At 37.2% G+C, this 18,930-nt stretch overlaps 1 protein-coding gene across 1 annotated transcript in view; it reads left to right on the top strand.

Annotated features, from left to right (window-relative positions):
- The window catches only part of prim2 (DNA primase subunit 2), a 93,967-nt gene extending 76,353 nt beyond the window's left edge, over positions 1–17,614 (top strand). Inside the window, exons 11-14 of the mRNA XM_073835044.1 lie at positions 5,144–5,270; positions 6,488–6,570; positions 13,063–13,131; positions 17,238–17,614. Coding sequence (XP_073691145.1) covers positions 5,144–5,270; positions 6,488–6,570; positions 13,063–13,131; positions 17,238–17,450 — 492 coding nt within the window. The 3' untranslated portion in view covers positions 17,451–17,614. The remainder of the gene's footprint in view (positions 1–5,143; positions 5,271–6,487; positions 6,571–13,062; positions 13,132–17,237) is intronic.
- Positions 17,615–18,930: the final 1,316 nt, after the last annotated feature.

Below are 18,930 nucleotides of genomic sequence, written 5' to 3' on the forward strand. Positions count from 1 at the left end.
TGCAGCCTTGTAGATAGTCACCTTGTCAAGTTCACAGGTTTTATTACTTTGGTAATGGCATCTGCGTGCTGCAGGTAATTATTACTTCCTCTCTTTTTTGTCTCCCTCCTTTGCTCTCTTTCTCTCCCTCTCTAACCAACTCAGGAGACTGGGTTACCCCTTTTGGATAGTTACCAGAGTGTACATGATTGGTGTATTGAGTTCAGGCCTGAGATTGAATGCATTGACCCTCATCAAATGCAAACAGTGTAATGGTTTCCTAAGCATATGCCATATTTCTCAAGGTGGACGTTGATGTTCACCGCAGCTCTCACGCGGAAACAGCTGCGCATAGCACAAATAAGACCCGGTAATGCTCAAAGGTGATTTCATGTCACTGTTAATTTGTATGATAATAGCCACGTGAGACAACTTTAATATATTTATTTATTTTTCTTGTCCTACCCAGGCCCCGCGCAAACAAAAAGATCCACATTAGGATTCAAAATCAAATTTAAACCAGGAAATATAGTTTTAATGGATTTTTACACATAGTGTGAACAACTGTTCTAAAGTTTTTTTTTTTTTTTTAAAGAAATAATACTTTTTTCAGCGAGGGTTTTATTCAGTTGATCAAAGGTGACTGTAAAGACATTTTAAATGTTACAAAATATATCAGTTTCAAATGAATGCTGTTCTTTTGAATTGCATATTCATTAAAGCATTCTGAAAAAAAGTATTACGGTTTCCTTAAACACCAAGGATCAGGTGTAGGGATGCTCATTTCAGTTTATTTTCCTGACCGACAGCCGCTGCTCGTTATTCGAACATTAACCGTTAACTGATAAAATTAGAATAAATTTGTTTAAAATAGAATGCACGAGTATCTGTGATGATATATAAAAAATACAATCAAATGTTTTATTTCAACGTGCAAACAGCAGCATACAGAGCAACAACAAAAACTATTCACATATACTCAAATTTTCACGCATCAGCAGTGCTTCTGAGAACAGAGAAAATCAGAATAAAATATATAAAAAAGAATAAAATAAATAGGCCTGCACTAAATATATATACATTTAATAACTATCTAATTAAGATGACAAAACTAAAACACACTGAATCCTTCTATGCGCTTTGAAGAACGGTACCGGTCTTGTTCTTCCCGTCGGACATAAACATGTATAGCAGGCCAGCCTATACCTCAGTGTACCTAGTTTTTAACATGTCAACATGCTGTACGGATAGACTGGAACGCTACCTGTTAACTGTTAGATCCGCGACAAAACACCTTCACAAAAATCCTTTCAATTTGCGGTTCGGGAGTTCTCATCCACTGTCATATGATGTGGAGACGCGTGTTTTTACAGCGTTCAGCAATAGCCAATCACAGACACATCTGTTGATTTAATGGTCGTATTGACCAATCGGAGGCGGCTACATTACAACGCACTCACCACCCAAAGTGCCGGTTTTCAGTTCTGCTGATTTCAACACGTCCGCGAACTCTCTCATTAAAACAAAGAAAGTGTAGACATGATGTAAATAAGAGATTAATTGTGCAGTGTAAAGGTTATTTTATTACTTTTTATTAACTTTGTGGGATTGCGATAAACAGTAAATGAGTGACAGCTTTCCAGTGACTGTAAGGGGAGCGCCTATTGCACACTTTCTAGACTATAATAATCCTGTCAGAATTTGAATACGTTCCCTCACGGATTCACTCTCTGATAACCCAATATCGCCACTTGCCATTGTGTTGCATATACTACATCAGTTAACTAAGTGAAGGTGAAGCGTAGTATGTCTGCACAGCCACACTGCACGTGTCCACACGCGCCTGTGAGTAAACAGATAACTAATGCCGCATTCCAGGCAACCCGTTACTCATGTTTTTCCAACCTTCTACCCGTGAAAGTGCACTGGAATGGCAGTCAAACCCGTGACTTCCCACTCGTGAACTCGTGCTAGATCGATGTACTCCCAGTTACGAGTTCTGACGTGACACAGCCTGCGAAGCCACTACGTCAGCACCTACGGGTGCGGTGTTTATGCAAGTGGTACACAGTAAAAAAAATAGCCTTTAGGACAATATAACGTTGCAAACAAATTAATAATAATGTAATAATAATAAATGCGCTCAGGCAGTTTGGGGTGACTTGCCTGGAACGCTACAAAGTCGTGAGTCGTGATTTGAAGTCGTGATTTACGAGCTCAAAAACCTGCCTGGAACGCAGCATTACATACAGCATTATTTTTCTTTCACCATGCAGCAAACGTAAAAAAAAAAACTATATATAAAAAAAACCTTTTAAACCGTTTAACTGATAGTAATAATCGGTTAAAATTCTTACGGTCGGTTAACGGTTAAACGGTCAATATGAGCATCCCTAATCAGGTGTCATTATTTTAAAATATATAAAAATAAAAACTTTTTTTTTTTTATTTATTGTAACAATATTTCACAATTTTACAGTTTTTACTGCATTTTTGATCAAATAAGTGCAGGCTTGTTGAGCATTAGAGACTTTCAAAAACACACAAATATTACAGATCCCAAATTTCTAAATGTTAAAGGGGTCAGTAATATTATGCCACTTTTTACAAGATGTAATATAAGTCTCAGGTGTCCCCAGAATGCGTCTGTAAAGTTTCAGCTCAAAATACCCCACAGATCGCTTATTAAATTATTTTGAAAATGCACATTTTGAGTGGAAGCAGAATCGCACTGTTTTCATGTATGGCTCTTTAAATGCAAATGAGCTGCTGCTCCCCGCCCCCTTTTCCTTTACAGCTCCTGCATCAGATGAACTGGCAAAAAACATCTGTTTGCTTTTGATTATGTCCCATGTTAGTTTAAACTTCTGATATAGGGTTTTCTGAACAGAAAGCAATTGTCACACAGCATGTGAGTTCTAAACTAAGTTCTCTTTCATGTCTTATTGCAATTAAACTGTCAAATACACACACAAGTTCATTTTAAAAACACAAGTTACAAAAACAGTGGGTTATGTCTGTGCAGGTAGACAGCTGGGAAAGAAATTGCATGTTTATATTAGGGCTGTAACGTCCCAGTCGATTAGTCGATTAATTGGTCGATACGGTCTGGTTCGACCAAAATTCTGATTGGTCGATTTTTTGCCGCTCTCATTTCATCAGTTTGGCCGCGCTCATTTCATCAGGTGGAAAGCACTAATTGCTAATGGGGGTGTTTTCAGAGCACCCCTGTTTCACAGGCAACAGTCTGTTTTCAGAACACCCCCATTGTTTTCACTTTTTTGGATTAGCCCAACCCACTGGAGAAGAGAGACAGATAAGTAGGCTTTTGGGGCCGTTCACATGTAGCGTCTTTTGCGCGATCAAGTTCGTTATTTCAAATGTAGATGCGCGTCTTGCGCGCGCATAATGGAAGCGACGCGGTGCGACGCGCTCGTTTTTTCCGCTTCATCAGCTTCCTCACGTTTTTCCGTTACATTGAAACCTCAGCAGAAACAGCTCATCATTGTGGTCCAAGGATTTTCTGAACTTTTATGATTTGTCAAGCCTCCATTATTTTGACGCTAATAGAAGCAACAATGCATGAGACGCATATAGGCTTGGAGCTAGAGCGCAGCTGATGGTTGCTATGAAACGGCAGACGCTTCCGGAGAGCAAGCGCCCGAGCGCTTTGTTGACAAGGAAGAAAGCATCGCGCCTAGCGTTTTCCACGCGTTTTTAGGCGCGACATATGAACGGCCCCTCATCCAAACGGAAAAATAATATCACGGAAGGAATTGTTAAGTCTATTCGTGTCTCAGCCGCGTAGCTGAGCTCTAATGTCTAATGATAGTGTCTGACACTTATAACATATGACAAAAATAATTTTCTAAATTATGTTGCACATTCCTCAAAAGTTCTTGTGATATCACTAGTTGACAACATAGTACTGTTTTCAGAAATCACAGGCTATGATATTGCGCAGGTGCACGTGATGCACCGCTGTCAGAGACGACAGACTCGTGTGTCAGACTCATTTCAGTGCAAAATAATTAGGTCAAAAACGATTTAATATACTGCAAATAGCCTATACGTTTTTTATGTTTATTTATAATTAATTTAGGCAGACAACAAGGCTACCAAGTACTGAGCACAGTACGTATCTAATTAATGTAATGTACGTTTTTTTTCCCTCCACAACGTCATTTTTAGTCGATTTTTAGTCGAAAGTTTCTGGACTTCAGTCGACCAAGATTTTCTTTGGTTGATTACAGCCCTAGTTTATATTAGATCTGTGTGGCAGCAGCGTAATATACAGTAAATAAATCAATAAATCCACTGCTCTCTTGTCTCCTCTGAGGCTGGTACTCTAAGTAGTGTTCTGTGCAGCCAACGACAGAACAGTTAGCATGCTTTTCTCAAACTTTTGCCATGGCGTCAGAACTGGTACACCGTTATCTTTTGCAAAAACAAAATGACGGCGCTGTGGGTGGAAATGTACATATTGAGGGGCAGTAATATTATAATTAGTCAAGGGGGGGGCGGGGAGGGAGAGTGAAATCTGAGCGGCTCATTTTTTTCACATGCTTGCAGAAATAGGCTTTCTAAAACCAAAAGCAGGGGGCTTTCCAAAGTTAGTGGGTTGTCCTTTTTCACATTTTCTGGATTGGTAGATGCACTTAAATACGAAAAGTCAAATTTTCAGGATATGTCACCATTAATATTTGAATACAACAATGTTGTTATTAAAATTCTTCGCTCTGTGAACGTTCTGCACCGTTATTTTTATTTCTGCTTGAGGTAGCAGCTCTAACAGAATGGCTTTCCTCTGCATGTGTTAATTTTTTTAATTTGGTTTGATGGTGATGCCTCAGAGACATGAGATTTGTGTGTAGAGAGTGAAATAGAAATGGGGGAGGGGAGCGAGAAAGAGAGCAGCCACATTATCCATAATCCAGTCACAGCTGTCTGCGGTTTGGCGACACCGCTACAGCAGGTCCCTGCTAATAGCTCTATATTTCATAGCGGAAAACGCCCTGCCACAACCCACTTGATGTACGACAATGTCTTCGTTTCACCCACAACCTCCCCACTATTCCTACACTCTTCTCACACGCATTACTGTCCTCTCCCTCAGACTCACGTTGTCTCTCTCTTTCTCTCTCGTCTTTGTCTTGCTCTGCAGTTTGATAAAGCATATGCCTACAGCATCCGCCACATGTTTGGAAAGGAAGGCAAGCGCACTGACTACACCCCCTACAGTTGCATGAAGGTGATTTTGTCAAACCCACCCAGCCAAGGCGACTACCACGGTGAGTCATACTGAGCCAGACTGTTGGTTTTAAATGCGATCGGTCCCCCCGAGGCCCGTGCTTAGTTCTATAACAAAGAGAATTAAAACACTGCTTAGTACGCAGGTGGTCTTGAATTAGTTAAAAAAAAAGGAAAGGTCCACACAGCCTAATTGATAACACCTGCCTTTCGCAATACACATAATGGACAAAATACATATGAAAGTGAGCTTAACTATGTCCTGCTCATGAAATAGTATGATAGTTTACCCAAAAATGAAAACTGATGCTTTAGAAGGAAAAACAATGCATTAAGAGCTGGAGGGTGAAAACGTTTTGAGTTTAAAGATCAGGATGACTTATTTTGTCTTCTGTAAGTATCTGAAGGGCAGAACTAAATGAAAAACATATGATATTTAGGCAAAATAAGACAAATGTACACACCCCGGCTCTTAATACATCGTTTTTCCTTACTGAACCATCAGTGAGCATTTGAACCTTCTGTAATAGTTGCATGAGTCCCTTGTTGTCCTCGGTGTGAAAAGATGGATCTCAAAATCATACAGTCATTGTTGGACAAGGTTCAAATACACAAAAATGCTGAAAAACCAAAGAATTTGTGGGACCTAAAGAAGAACAGCAAGCAGTTTACCTGTTCAGGACAAACAAGATACTCATGAACAACTATCACTAAAAAAAAAAAAAAGCACAGCTGTGGATCATTCAGGTAACAACACTGTATTGAGAATCAAGTGTATGTAAACTTTTGAACTTTGAACTTTTGAAATATCTTATTCAGGTCAGTACTAAATAAAAAATAAGATGCGTTTTGTATGATCCCACTTATTTTGGAAAAATAATTAACATTTTGCAGATTCTGCAAGGTGTATGTGAACTTCTGACTTCAACTGTATTCAATTAAAGGGTTTTGAAATCCCTAAAATATCTTAAATTCACTTTTTTCGAAAAGCCTTGCTAGTACCCTCCACCCATGACCATAACTGCTAATTTGATTTCTCACTAACAGCCCTGTTGAAGAGCACTTTTAGTTTTAGTTGCTCACTTTTGTTTGGAAACACAACCTCACAAGTAGTACCACCTTCCTGCAGTGGCCTTCAAGAGCACACAAAAACACATGGGTGGTGTTCGAACTGTCCTGTAGATCGTATTTTCAGACACTGCTTTGAACTGTTTGTGACTTTTGTAAACCCATTTTCTCCTCCTCTTCTTCTTCACAGGGTGCCCATTCCGCCACAGCGACCCTGAGCTGTTGAAACAGAAGTTGCAGAACTATAAAGTCTCCCCTAGTGGGATCAATCAGGTTTGTCTGACAACTAACACACACTCGAGCAGATTCAGCACAGAGTGCAAAGGCAGAGAGAGTGTAAAGGGCTTTTTAAAACTTAACTTGGCATCCATTAAAATGATTTGCGCAAATTCACCTCTCCATGACCACGGACCAAACAAAAATCTACCAAATAATGAGTAGAAAGGGCATTAGCTTGACAATTAAAATGATACGATTGTATAGTAATCATACAAAAATGGTGTGATTCATTTTTAACAAGGCATCCGTGAAAGCCCCATCCTGCAGTACTTTTGGAATATTAATGAATCTGCTGTACTTCTGGAATATTAATGACAAAAAGAAATAACGCTCAGGATCCTCCAGTGTAATGACAGCTTCAGCTCTGTGTTGATTACTTTGACCTTTACTGTATCCAGTGATTTGATGCGTTCTTTAAAGTACTCTTAAAAGTCATTTCAACTGATTTTTTTCCCTTCACACATTAAAGCAGCTGCAGTGGGCCAGGCAGTGAAATGAGATGGACCAGCCTTGCTGTAATGTTCTCATAGAGTTATAATCCTTTGACGCTAATGTAATTAACGGGCTGGTTTTAATAAGGCCATTAAGTTCAGCGTTAAAGGGCTCTTAAAAAGAACATATACATAAAGCCAAATCTTGCATACTATCTCTGGTTTTAGTTTTAAGACTTCTAGCTAATATCACTGAAGTTAGCTATCAAAAATGTATACTGTATATCATATAATAAAAATATATTTTTGTATCATCTATTTACTCATTATTACTATTATTTTTTATATTATTATTATTATTATTATTATTATTAGTTATATATGATAATTGTTCATAAATGTTACACATATAATAAGAGCCCTATGAAATACGCTTTTATTTTTTTCAATTGTAATTTTGCTGGATTATGTTTTTTCCGTTTAAATTTTTCTAGGCTGTTTTAATGGTTAAATTAAAAAAACATTAATATGTCTAGTTAATTGAAATCATTAAACCAAATTAAATCATGAAACTTAAACACAATTTAACAGCATTTTATTAAAAAATATTACAAAAATTACAATTTTAAGGCCCTATGAAATCCGTTTTACTTTTTTCCCCTCAAATTTATTTCTTTTTTTACCAAATTCTTTTTTCCAATAATTTTATTTAATTCCATTTTAATGGTTTCATTAAAGTTAATAATCAGAATCATCTCTTATTAAGTGATTTTATAAACAATAAAAAATATATATATTTTTTTTGTTTTGTTTTTCAGAAATACTGTGTGTATTTTGCATTTTCTGGTAAATAAATTCTGGTTAATATATTCCTTAATGTTTTAATAATAATTTTGTTAGTAGTGGTACTACTATCATTACATTTCGGTCACAATTTCCTCAAGTTAAACCAAACTTTTCTTTTGCTGGCTTGCTACGAATAATTTAAGTTTCTGTTTGTATATGATATGATGATAGTTTTTCTCAAAAGAAAAGGTAAAATTCTCATGAAGTGACTCTCAGAGCAGTTTAAGTGATTGTTATACTATATTGAGGTGGCAGAAGCTAAAAACACAGCAAGTGCCACACATAGTAAATGAAGCCATGTGTCTGTGCCATTCATTCACACAGAGACACGCAGAACATGCAGGATTTAAAAGTTAAAATATTTTTGCGACTTAATATTCACACTAGACTGTTTTGCGCTTCGATTGAAGTGTACTAACTTACTTTTGATTTATTCATCCAAAATTTGGCAAATTTTGACTTTCCGCATTATACAGTCAATTAAATTTTTATGACTGGATTCCATGATTCCGGTGTGATATGCATGTGATGCAATAATAAGTTTGAACTTAAGTATATAAAGCATATAGTTTAAAGTGCATTGAAATCATTCTTAGCTATTTGAGAAACATTAGCTTGTTCCCACTGTAAGGTGTGCTGGATTTTCTTTTTTTTTTTTTTCTCTCACATGCCTCGTCCACTACCACCCATTGTGTGGTTGAGGGAAATGGCTGATGGCTGCCTAATGCAGTCCGACATGCCAGCCCAAGGGTAGCACATTTCCAATCCAATTAAATTCATAATTTCATTGGAGACCCCAAGCAGTGTCCTTATACACTCTCAGTGTTCAGAGTCTTAGACCTGTGGGCGTGTGAAGCAACAGCTTGATGTTCACCCCAGGAGCTCTCGCAGCACGTGGCCCTCTCGCCACAGCGCCAGCCCAGTGCGCTGGATAATTAAAAACCTCAGAAAATGTGAAAAGCCCGGGTAGTAGGGTGATTAAAATGCACAACGTCAACCTTCTCAGTCAACCTGTCTATTGACAAAGTGACATTACAGTCAAAAGGGCGAGACTCTGGAAAGAGAAGTGCTGGAGAAAAGTGCGCTCACCTCTCTCGCTCACAGTTAGAGCTCGTCACAGCATGACTCCTACCTTAGGAAGTGCAGATTAAAGGATCGCATGCTTGGTTCACAGTTCAAACAGTGGAAGAAGAAGCGAGAACATGTAGAGTCAAGCGTAGCTTGCATGTTCCGGATTTAATCCCAGCATTTTTCACGCCACCACTTAATACTGGGGCATACCGTGAAATTATAGTCTTTTGTTGCGCCTGTTTGTTTGCTATTAAGTTACTAAGCCACAGATATAATAAAGCAGTCTGAGCAAAGTCAATTTGTGCCTTATGCAGCTTTAAGTTCCAGTACATAGAAATAATTTTTTTTATTGTCAGAGTAGATGCTTTATTACATTAGCATCATATAAGGAATAACATTTGCAGTGTGATGATTACTTAAAGGAATAGTTCACCCAAAAATGAAAATTCTGTCATCAAGTACTCACCCTCATGTCATTCCAAACCAGTATGAGTTTCTTTTTTTTATGTTGAACATAGAAGATATTTTGAAGAATGCTATTAAGCTAGGTATTTTTTTCCCTATAATGGAAGTGAATGGGGACCAACAGCTGTTTGGTTCTTCAAAATATCTTCTTTTGTGTTTAACATTGTACAGGTTTGGAATGACATGAGGGTGCGTAGATGATGACTAAATTTTCATTTTTGGGTGAACTATTCCTTTAAGTAGGTCGCAGTGGAATATATTTGAATATGCATGCCATATTCTAGTTTTGTGATCCTTTCTTGACACCGTAATTAAACTTCAGTGTCAAATTAATTTGTACTTTGCAAGTGCCAATGATTTTAGGTGAATCACTTCAATTAAATGATTCAAAACTCAATTCAGTGAGTTTATTGGCATCTTCCAAATTTAAATGATATCCTGTTAAATTTTTTATATGTTAAAATGTTTAAGTACTTAGATAAATGTTGCTGTTTATTACTATATATGGTAAACTAAACTAAATTGATGCTAATTTTAGTATAAATTAGTGCTGTTTTTACAAGTTTTTACATATACTTTTATATGGCAATTATTTCACATTAATATAGAAACAACATAAAGACATGAAGTATATTTTTTGTATTTGTTAAAGGTGAGTATCACTTATACCAGGACATTTTTGATACTCTAGGAAATGGTTCTTTTTTCCCCCTAATATTTAACCATTGACTATAGCCATATAAATGAATTTATTAAGCTACAAAAGTTATTGATTTCTTCTTTTTCCATTTGCTCTTTGATTAATAGACATCACAACAGCTGGGTTATTAGGTTATTTGGCTGCTATTACTTTAAGAGCTGCCACTGCTGAATGCACGCATGCTCATACTTTCATTTGTGCTTTAATATGAAAAGAGACATATTTGTGCATGCAGTTGAAGCACATGTGTACGAGTGCAGTAGAACAGCTGATGGGACAGGTAAATACGTTTTTACGTATTTATGCGGCCTGACATCTCATCTGACCACAATTCACTGTTGTGAACTACTGAAGCTTCCTCTTCACCTTTACCTTTCCTGCACTCATTTGACTTGCGCCTCCCTCTGAAACTCATTTGACTAGCGCCTCCCGCTGAAATAAAGTTGGAGTGCACATCTAAAAAATCTCCAGTTTGATGTGGTCGTAAAGACATTCTGCTACTAAATAAACACACTTCTTGTCAAGAAAAAAGAGACAGGAGCAGCAGTTGTGAGTGGCATGGCCAACCCTAGCCCCACCCCTGCGTTAACTGTGTTAAATATTTTTAACACTGTTAAACTGGTAAAATTATTTGCCTGAACATTTTGACAGCACTATTAAATATTTATGTGGAAATCATTCCTCAATCATGTTGTTTCTTCTGATTTGAAAAAGATTTATTTTGTATTTTTCATCAGCCATTCATGGTGAGGCACTGAACATGCAAAGAGTATCTTTAGCTACCTGCACAAATATATTTTTAAGAGCCCCACAAGTCGCTACAAGTCAAATAAGTGCAGTGTTAATGTGTAATGCATGTTTATTAGCTGTTTCTGGCTATGTTATCCGCAGGCAATATGTTAAACCAGTGATATTTATCTTGTTTTTCACAGCATACATTGAACCCCTTGCTGGTGTCTTGCTGTATATTTTACCATCGCTTCCCAGTAGCACTTGTCTCTGGAGCTTTGAGTTAGGTGTTGGATGGTGTTGGTTCTCACCTTTAAGTCCATGTATTATGCATTTCAGCTCTCGCCGATGCTAGCTGAGCTGGAATGCCATACTTTACCACAGGGAATACATGGTGTTAAAAGCATCACCTGAGGGGAGGTCTGAGCAAAAAAGAAAAGGAAAGAGAAGCATAATGTGTAACCACTTCTCCTTCTCCTTTTGATGGCATTTTGCCTCTGTCTCTCACCTGAAACCTCATAAACGTGTGCCGTGTCAGCGAAAGCAGCACAATGCATTGTTAACAGTGCTATTCATTTTATTGCTCATCAAAGTCTGCTTAGGTATTGATTTGACATTCTGACCCCCTTTACACCTACCATTAAATGAATAGCTCACCCAAAAAAGACAATTGTGTCATTAATTACTCCCCCTAATATTGTTCCAAATGTGTAAGACCTGCAAGAACACAAATTAAGATTTTTTTTTTTAAGAAATCTGAGAGCTTTCTGACCCTGCATAGACAGCAACGCAACTGACACGTTCAAGGCCTAGAAAAGTAGCAAGGACATTGAAATTGTTGAATAAATATTTTAGTTTTCTTCGTGCACAAAAAGTATTCTCATAGCATTATAAAATCACGGTTGAACCACTAATGTTACATGAACTATTTTAACAATGTCCTTTCTACCTTTCTGGGCCTTTAACATGACAACTTTCATTTTTGGGTGAATTATCCCTTTAACATGCAATGTCAGTGATCAGCTTGTAGTTGGGTCAGCATGATTCTTTGTGTTTGGATCCATAGGTGGTCAGGGACCGGTTTTGACCACATTCTTTAGTAAATAATAATGCTTTTACACGCAATACATAATGTGTACAGACTGTTTGTGCTACAGATAATCATTATTTGTGACTTTTATGGGCTTGGTAATATTTTTTTCTGTCAGGTTCAGTTTTTATCTTGTTGTAATGCTTATTAATATACCATTTGATATCACAAAAACCAAGTGTCGTGTTGTGACTTGTTCTTTTTTTATGCTACCATCCTTTACTGTGAGGATGTTTCTGAAGTATAGAAGCACAGTAGTGCTATATACCTCTTTTCTTTGTCTGCCAGAATGGCAAAAAGCATTACAAGGTCTGTTTTTCAGTTTGCACAATCTCTAAGGTGTAATATGTAAGCAGCATTTTCCATTTTATATACTCTCTATCTGATCGTACTGAATGAAGGCGTAAATAGAATTTTATTAAAAGAACATCCAGTTTTGGATATGAAGTGCATGTTAATGGCAAGTTTAAGGTGGCTTTGACATTTGATGCTTTTTTGCTGTTTTGTGGAGACAAGAAATGCTGTTTTACTTTTCTTAATATTTGGTCTTTAATTACCTGCACAGATACCTTTTTGGAGCATACATGTAAAAGCATTATAGTTAAGGGATAGTTCAGCCAAAAATGAAAATTCTGTTATTAATTATCCACCCTGATGACATTTGTTCATCTTTGGAGCACAAAAGCTTTCTGACCCTGCATAGACATCAATGTATCTGACACATTCAAAGCCAAGAAAGGTAGTAAGGACATTGAAATTGTTGTATAAAGTCATTGTTTTGTTTTCTTTGTCCACATCAAGTGTTCTCATAGCTTCATAAAATTACGGTTGAACCACTGAAGTCACATAAACTAATTTAATGATATCCTTACTACATTTCTGGGCCGTTGCAGTCTATGCAAGGTCAGAATTTTTTTCGGATTTCATCAAAAATATTTTAAGACAAATAAAGGTCTTACGGGTTTGGAAAAGACATGAAGGTGAGTAATTAATGGCAGAATTTTCATTTTTGGGTGAACTATCCCTTGAAGACCACTCTTTTTTTTTTTTGTACTCTCATTCATTATCACTCTCTTTACACTTCTTTTTTTTTTTGTCTTCTTTTCCTCTCTCGCTCCGACCGCTCATCACTTTCCCCTCTCTCTTTTTCACAGATTCTGGAGCTGGTCAAGGGAATGCACTATCAGCTGGCCTGCCAGAAGTACTTTGAGCTGACACACAATGTAAGGATGCTTTTCATTTTGGCCTGCTGTAATTGGGCCTGCTTTTGTCAGCTCAGGGACTGCCTTGCAAAGTCTTTACAGAGCTTGACCATTGTAGTCACATCTGCCGCTAGCTTGAAATCTAGTAGAATCTTAATTTGTAAAGTTTTGTATAGCGCCTTAAGATTCATTAACCCTCAGAGACATGCTGTCTGCTACAAGGACAGATTTTTTTTTTTTTTACTATTCATGAGCAACATGGGTGTTAATCCATAATTCTGTATGACTGTCCTTTTTGGCTTCGTCCCAAATGGCGCACTTGATATAAATATGCAGACTTGAGATGACCGTAAATGAAGTCCAGGGACCCGTAGGGTGTCGCATTTGACATTTGAGGGCTTAAGTTGGCATTTAGGGCCTTTATGTCGTAGTGTTATTTTATTTATAATATCAATTCAGCATGGCTGACGGAAGTGGTAATGCACCAAATATCTACATTTAATTCTTTCAGAAACACTTACGGATTGAGAATTGTTTTATGCTTTTTTGAAGTAATAAAAACATTTTTCTTTTTTGATTTAATAAATCAAACATCAAAGAATTAAGTCTTTAATATGTTTAATTTTTATCATCTAAAGCTTTCTGGTGAAGACTAGATCAACATTGTCCATTCAAGGTCATTAATATTTTCAAAGCATGTTTAAGGCTAATATTGTAGTTATACTTTCAGGGCAAGTGAGCACAAACTCTTATTAAATGATAAATATGCTGAACCTTTGCTTTTTCTATTTGGATTGCCCTTTGAGATTGGACTTTTCAGGAGCTGTGCGTTTTCAATATGCTTTCTTTTGACAGGGGCATAATAGTGGTGGATTTGTGTGTCAGAACTGGTTGAGAAAGCAAATGATTACAGCTCTATTTAAATGGTTATCTAATGGATTTCTTCTGATATCTTCTTCATATTTTCATATTGGAGGGGGTGGATATGACTCTGGCTGTAACTTTTCTGTTTTTTATTTTTATTTTTTTTATTTTAGCCGAGCGGAGAGAAATATTTGAGAGCAATGTCAGTCAAGATTACCTGTGTGACACCTGTGCCCTGTCCCTCTGCTAAAAACGCAGCCCAGCTGACAGGTTGAGAATGAAAATGTGCACACACCAACGCCACGCAAACTCGCGCTATCTGCTAGGTGACGGGTTAATATGAAGAGGGGGGAAAGACAGTCTTGGATATGAAAGAGATTGGTAAACCTTTCAGATGTTTGTCAGCAGTGTGCTGCTAGATGGATTTTAAACAGGGAGGCTTTAGTAACAAGTAAACTCAAGAGCTGTTTTTCAATATCTACCAGAAACTTGTAGAGCAAAACTACTAATGCTGGTGTGAAATATTTTTCTTTTTAATTACTTTGATTCATAATATTCGTAGTTAAAGGGTTATTATATTTTTATACTAATTTTTACTTTTTAAATAGTGTTTACTTATTTAAGTAAATATTATTAGTTTTAATTGATTGTCTTTTCACTTTTTAGTCCATTGTTAGTTTTTAATATTTTTTTTTTTTTCTAGTTGTAGAAAATGGAAAATTGATGTTTATCTGCTTACCCCCAGGGCATCCAAGATGTAGGTGACTTTGTTTCTCAGTAGAACACAGACTAAGATTTTTAACTCAAACTGTTGCAGGGTTTCATTTGGTTTTGTCTGTGCATGTTTTTTTTTAACTCTCAAATCCGTGGGTCCCATTGGCAGCCATTATATGACTGGCAGACTGCAAAAGTTTGAGTTAAAAATCTTGGTTTGTGTTCTGCTGAAGAAACAAAGTCACCTACATCTTGGATGCCCTGGGGGAAAGAAGAAATCTAGTGGCATATATACACTACCATTCAAAAGTTTAGGCTCTGTAAGTTTTTTTTTTATAATGTTTTGAAGTATGGCTGGGATTTGACACAAATTTCATGATTCAATTTGATTCTGACTCACAAGCTTTCGATTAGATTTGTACAGGTTCAGGTACAGTACATGCCAATTTTCTCAAGGAAGAAAAAAAATCTCAACTACTGTAATGCTGTAAAATATAAATGAGAATCAGTTGGTACTACATTACTAGGTTAAAGGTTAAAATGAACTGATTTATATACAAAACCTTAAATAACACTCAATGAAGTTTTTGTAATAATAAAGTTACAAATACATAATTTTATTTCTACTCCAATTAGTTTTTTGAAGTATAAAACTTGATCAATTTATTCAAACGTAAAAGAACAGTAAAAAATATGGATATGGATTGGATATAAAATAAAATACGGAACAGAATATAGATTTCTGTAAGTTGTACTCTTTCTTTTAACATACCTTTGGATGTTATTCAGGTGATCGGTTCGCATGCACATCAATATCGTTTTTTTTTTTTTTTTTTAAATGAGAATCAATTAAAATCGGGAAATCAATATTTTATACCCAGCCCTATTTGATTAGAAGTCTGTAATGCCCACCAAGGCTGCATTTATTTGATCAGAAATACAGTACAAAACAATAATAATGGTTAAATATTTTTATGGTTTAAAGTAAGCATGTATTTGAAATTAGAAATCTTTTGTGACAGTATAAATGTTTTTACTTGCTTAGATCAATTTAATGCATTCTTAATAAACATTTTTTTTAAAGATATTGTATCGACTCTAAAATTTCGATTAGTAGATTGGTTTACTTTAGTTTTCCTCAGTTAGTTTCCCAGTTAGTTTTCATAATAAACAACACCGCATAGTAAAAGTCCCACACACATCACTGTAAACACTTCAGATCATATACGCGGCTGTTCTTGTGGTTGTCGATGCTTTAGCTCAATGTCGAGATAAGTAAATCAAAGAGCGTGTGTATAAATTTCTAATCTCTTGCACGTCTAGATTTATTCCCTCAATAAGAAAGGTTTATAACAGTGTTTGTGTCTGCGCCACCCCTCTTTTAATGCCGTAATGCACTCAAAGTGTCATTGATAGGATATAATGGCTTTTAATGGCTCCCGGTGAAACGCCAGCGCCTTTGCAGTCCAAGGGCATCATTTAGCTCGTGGCCCCGGGGCGGCTCGGGACTGGGGTCATTGCTGATGACTAATAGCCCCGAGCCAAACAGAGCGACCAGCTTATGATCCGGGAAAATGAATAAGATGGCTTCCCTGATGAACAGCCTGCAATAACGGGATTTGAAAGATAAACTGCCCCCTCCCTCCTACCAAGCCCAATGAAAATCACATCTCTGAAATTCATGACTCATATTTTAGGGTAGGTGAATGAAGAAACCTCCGACGTTAACAGGCACAATAAAACATTCTTGTTGGAGCATCGGCAGATCCGCACCAACTCGCCTTCCCTGCATCTGATACGGGATGCCGCAACCGTCTTGGCCGCAAAAACACGCTTGTTGGATTCGAGCGTAGGAGACTTTAATCACTGCCATATGCGCCCTCCGCTTTCACATCCGCGACGTCTAACAAATAGACGCTTGCGTTCCTCCCTCCCTGGCAGCATTTATTTAAAGGTCAAAATGTAATACTTCTCTGATGAAATATTTACACAACCGCAATAAATCAAACAATAGAGAAAATAATGAAAAGGAGGAGGCGGACCTCGGAAAGGAGGAGAGCTTGTTGCGCATCCGCCGGATTGATCCGTCTCTAGGCCTCGGCTGGGATTGTTTCATGTTTATGCATATTTCATTTGGCACTGAGTTGCAGGGCGAGGGAAGTCCACTGTAATGTGTTAACTCTGAGATGAATCTGTGTAATGGATCTTTCTGTCCACAGCTTAACTACCGCAGGGACCCCGTGCACTCGATTCAGAGAGATGGGTTTGAAAGTTTGATTCATGAGGAGTATCAGGGGCGTGCTGTGATTGAAGCATAATTAAACAGCCATATCCTCTGCACTTAGAAACAAATGGATTGTGCTGCTTTCTGAATGCGATGCAGTTTGCAGGAATCCATCAGCGAGAGCCTCAGCCACAGACAAGGCTGAAAGAAAGGAGAGATTGCATAGTAGCCACCAGCTGGAAAGTCCCTGTGCAACCTGGTTCAATGCATTATTTAAAATGCAAGGATTGTCATTTGCTTACTAAACTTGTTTTGTTGCTTTCAGGTTGAGGATGCTGGGTTTTCTCTCAATCACCCTAACCAGTACTTCACTGAGAGTCAGAAGCTGCTGGGCGGAGGCCGGGACATCAAGAAAGAAGTTGATATGTCACAAAGAAGCCAAGAAAATCCTGCCAATGTGACCCGTCCATCTCAGGACAGCTCTAAACAGGCCAATGAGGAGATGGGGGATTTAGACTCCTTCTTCCAGGATGAATGATCTCTTACAACCTAAATCAAATCTTAGGGCCCTTTCTTGCATTTACTGTATTTGATACAAATTGTTTTCAATACTGGAAAGATTTGATCGTTTTTCCTTATCCTTTTGGTGATGAGATCTATTTCAAATGGCCTGGTTTTTATAAAAATAAAGCATAAAATTAAATAAAATGAATTGTCATTTCTTAAAAGATTTTTGTAATGAATCATTGTTGCCAACAGTGAGTTTGTCACCAGATTTAGTGACTTTTCAGACTCCTTCAGGGACTTTTTTTCCCCCAAAAAAATGCCTAGCGACGACTTGGACAAATCGTATTTGTGACCCTGGAGCACAAAACCAGTCGTAAGTAACAAGGGTATATTTGTAGCAATAGCCAACAATACATTGTATGGGTCAAAATTACTGATTTTTCTTTATGCCAAAAATCATTAGGATATTAAAATTAGCCCATCATTTACTCACCCTCCAGGCATCCTAGGTGTATATGACTTCCTTCTTTCAGGCGAATCCAATCATCCAGTTATATTAAACATTATCCAGGCAATTCCAAGCTCTATCATGGCAAAAGGTGGGTGTTTCTTTTCAACACTCCAAAATAAGTCCAATAAAGTGCATCCATCTATAATAAAAAGTGCCTCATACAGCTCCGGGGGGTGAATAAAGGCCCCCTGTAGCGATGTTGGAAGCAGCTCCGGGCAGTTGATGTAGTACGGCCGCGTTGCGCATGCGCCACTCATGATGAACGTGAACACGCCATCGAGAAACCAAAACAAAACAATGGTCACAAATTAGAAGTTCAAAATGAGGATTTGTAAAGAAAATGTTGGATTATTTCAGTATAAACCAAGAGGGGTTGCCATGATAAAGCCTGAAAGAGCCAGAACAATTTTAAATATAACTCTGATTGGATTCGTCTGAAACGAGGAATTCATATTACACCTAGGATGCCTGGAGAATGAGTAAATAATGGGATAATCTTAATTTTTGGGTGAACTATTCCTTTAAGTAAAGATCATGTTCCATGAAGATATTTTGTAAATTTCCTACTGTAAATATATCAAAACTAGCTAAGAACTTCATTTGGACAACTTTAAAGGCGATTTTCTCAACATTTAGATTTTTTTTTTTTTTTTTTTTTGCACCCTCAGATTTTAGATTTTCAAATAGTTGTATCAAATATTGTCCTATCCTAACAAACCGTACATCAATGGAAAGCCTATGCATCCAGCTTTTGAAATCTCAGTTTCAAGATTTCATATTGACCCCTATGGCTGGTTTTGTGTTCCAAGGTCACATTTAGTTTCTGACACCCTCCAGTACTGCTGCACAAATGCAAAATCTTGCTTTTCTTGTATTTGAATTCAGCAGATGACGACTCAATTATAAATCAGGATTTTAGTGCAGAGTAACATCTTGAAAGGGAGAGCTGGTTGTGTAGTCTTAATGGGCTGTATTTCAATCACTATTTCATATTCATCCT

Source organism: Garra rufa, chromosome 2 (assembly GCF_049309525.1).
Source record: "Garra rufa chromosome 2, GarRuf1.0, whole genome shotgun sequence".
Lineage (NCBI taxonomy): Eukaryota > Metazoa > Chordata > Actinopteri > Cypriniformes > Cyprinidae > Garra > Garra rufa.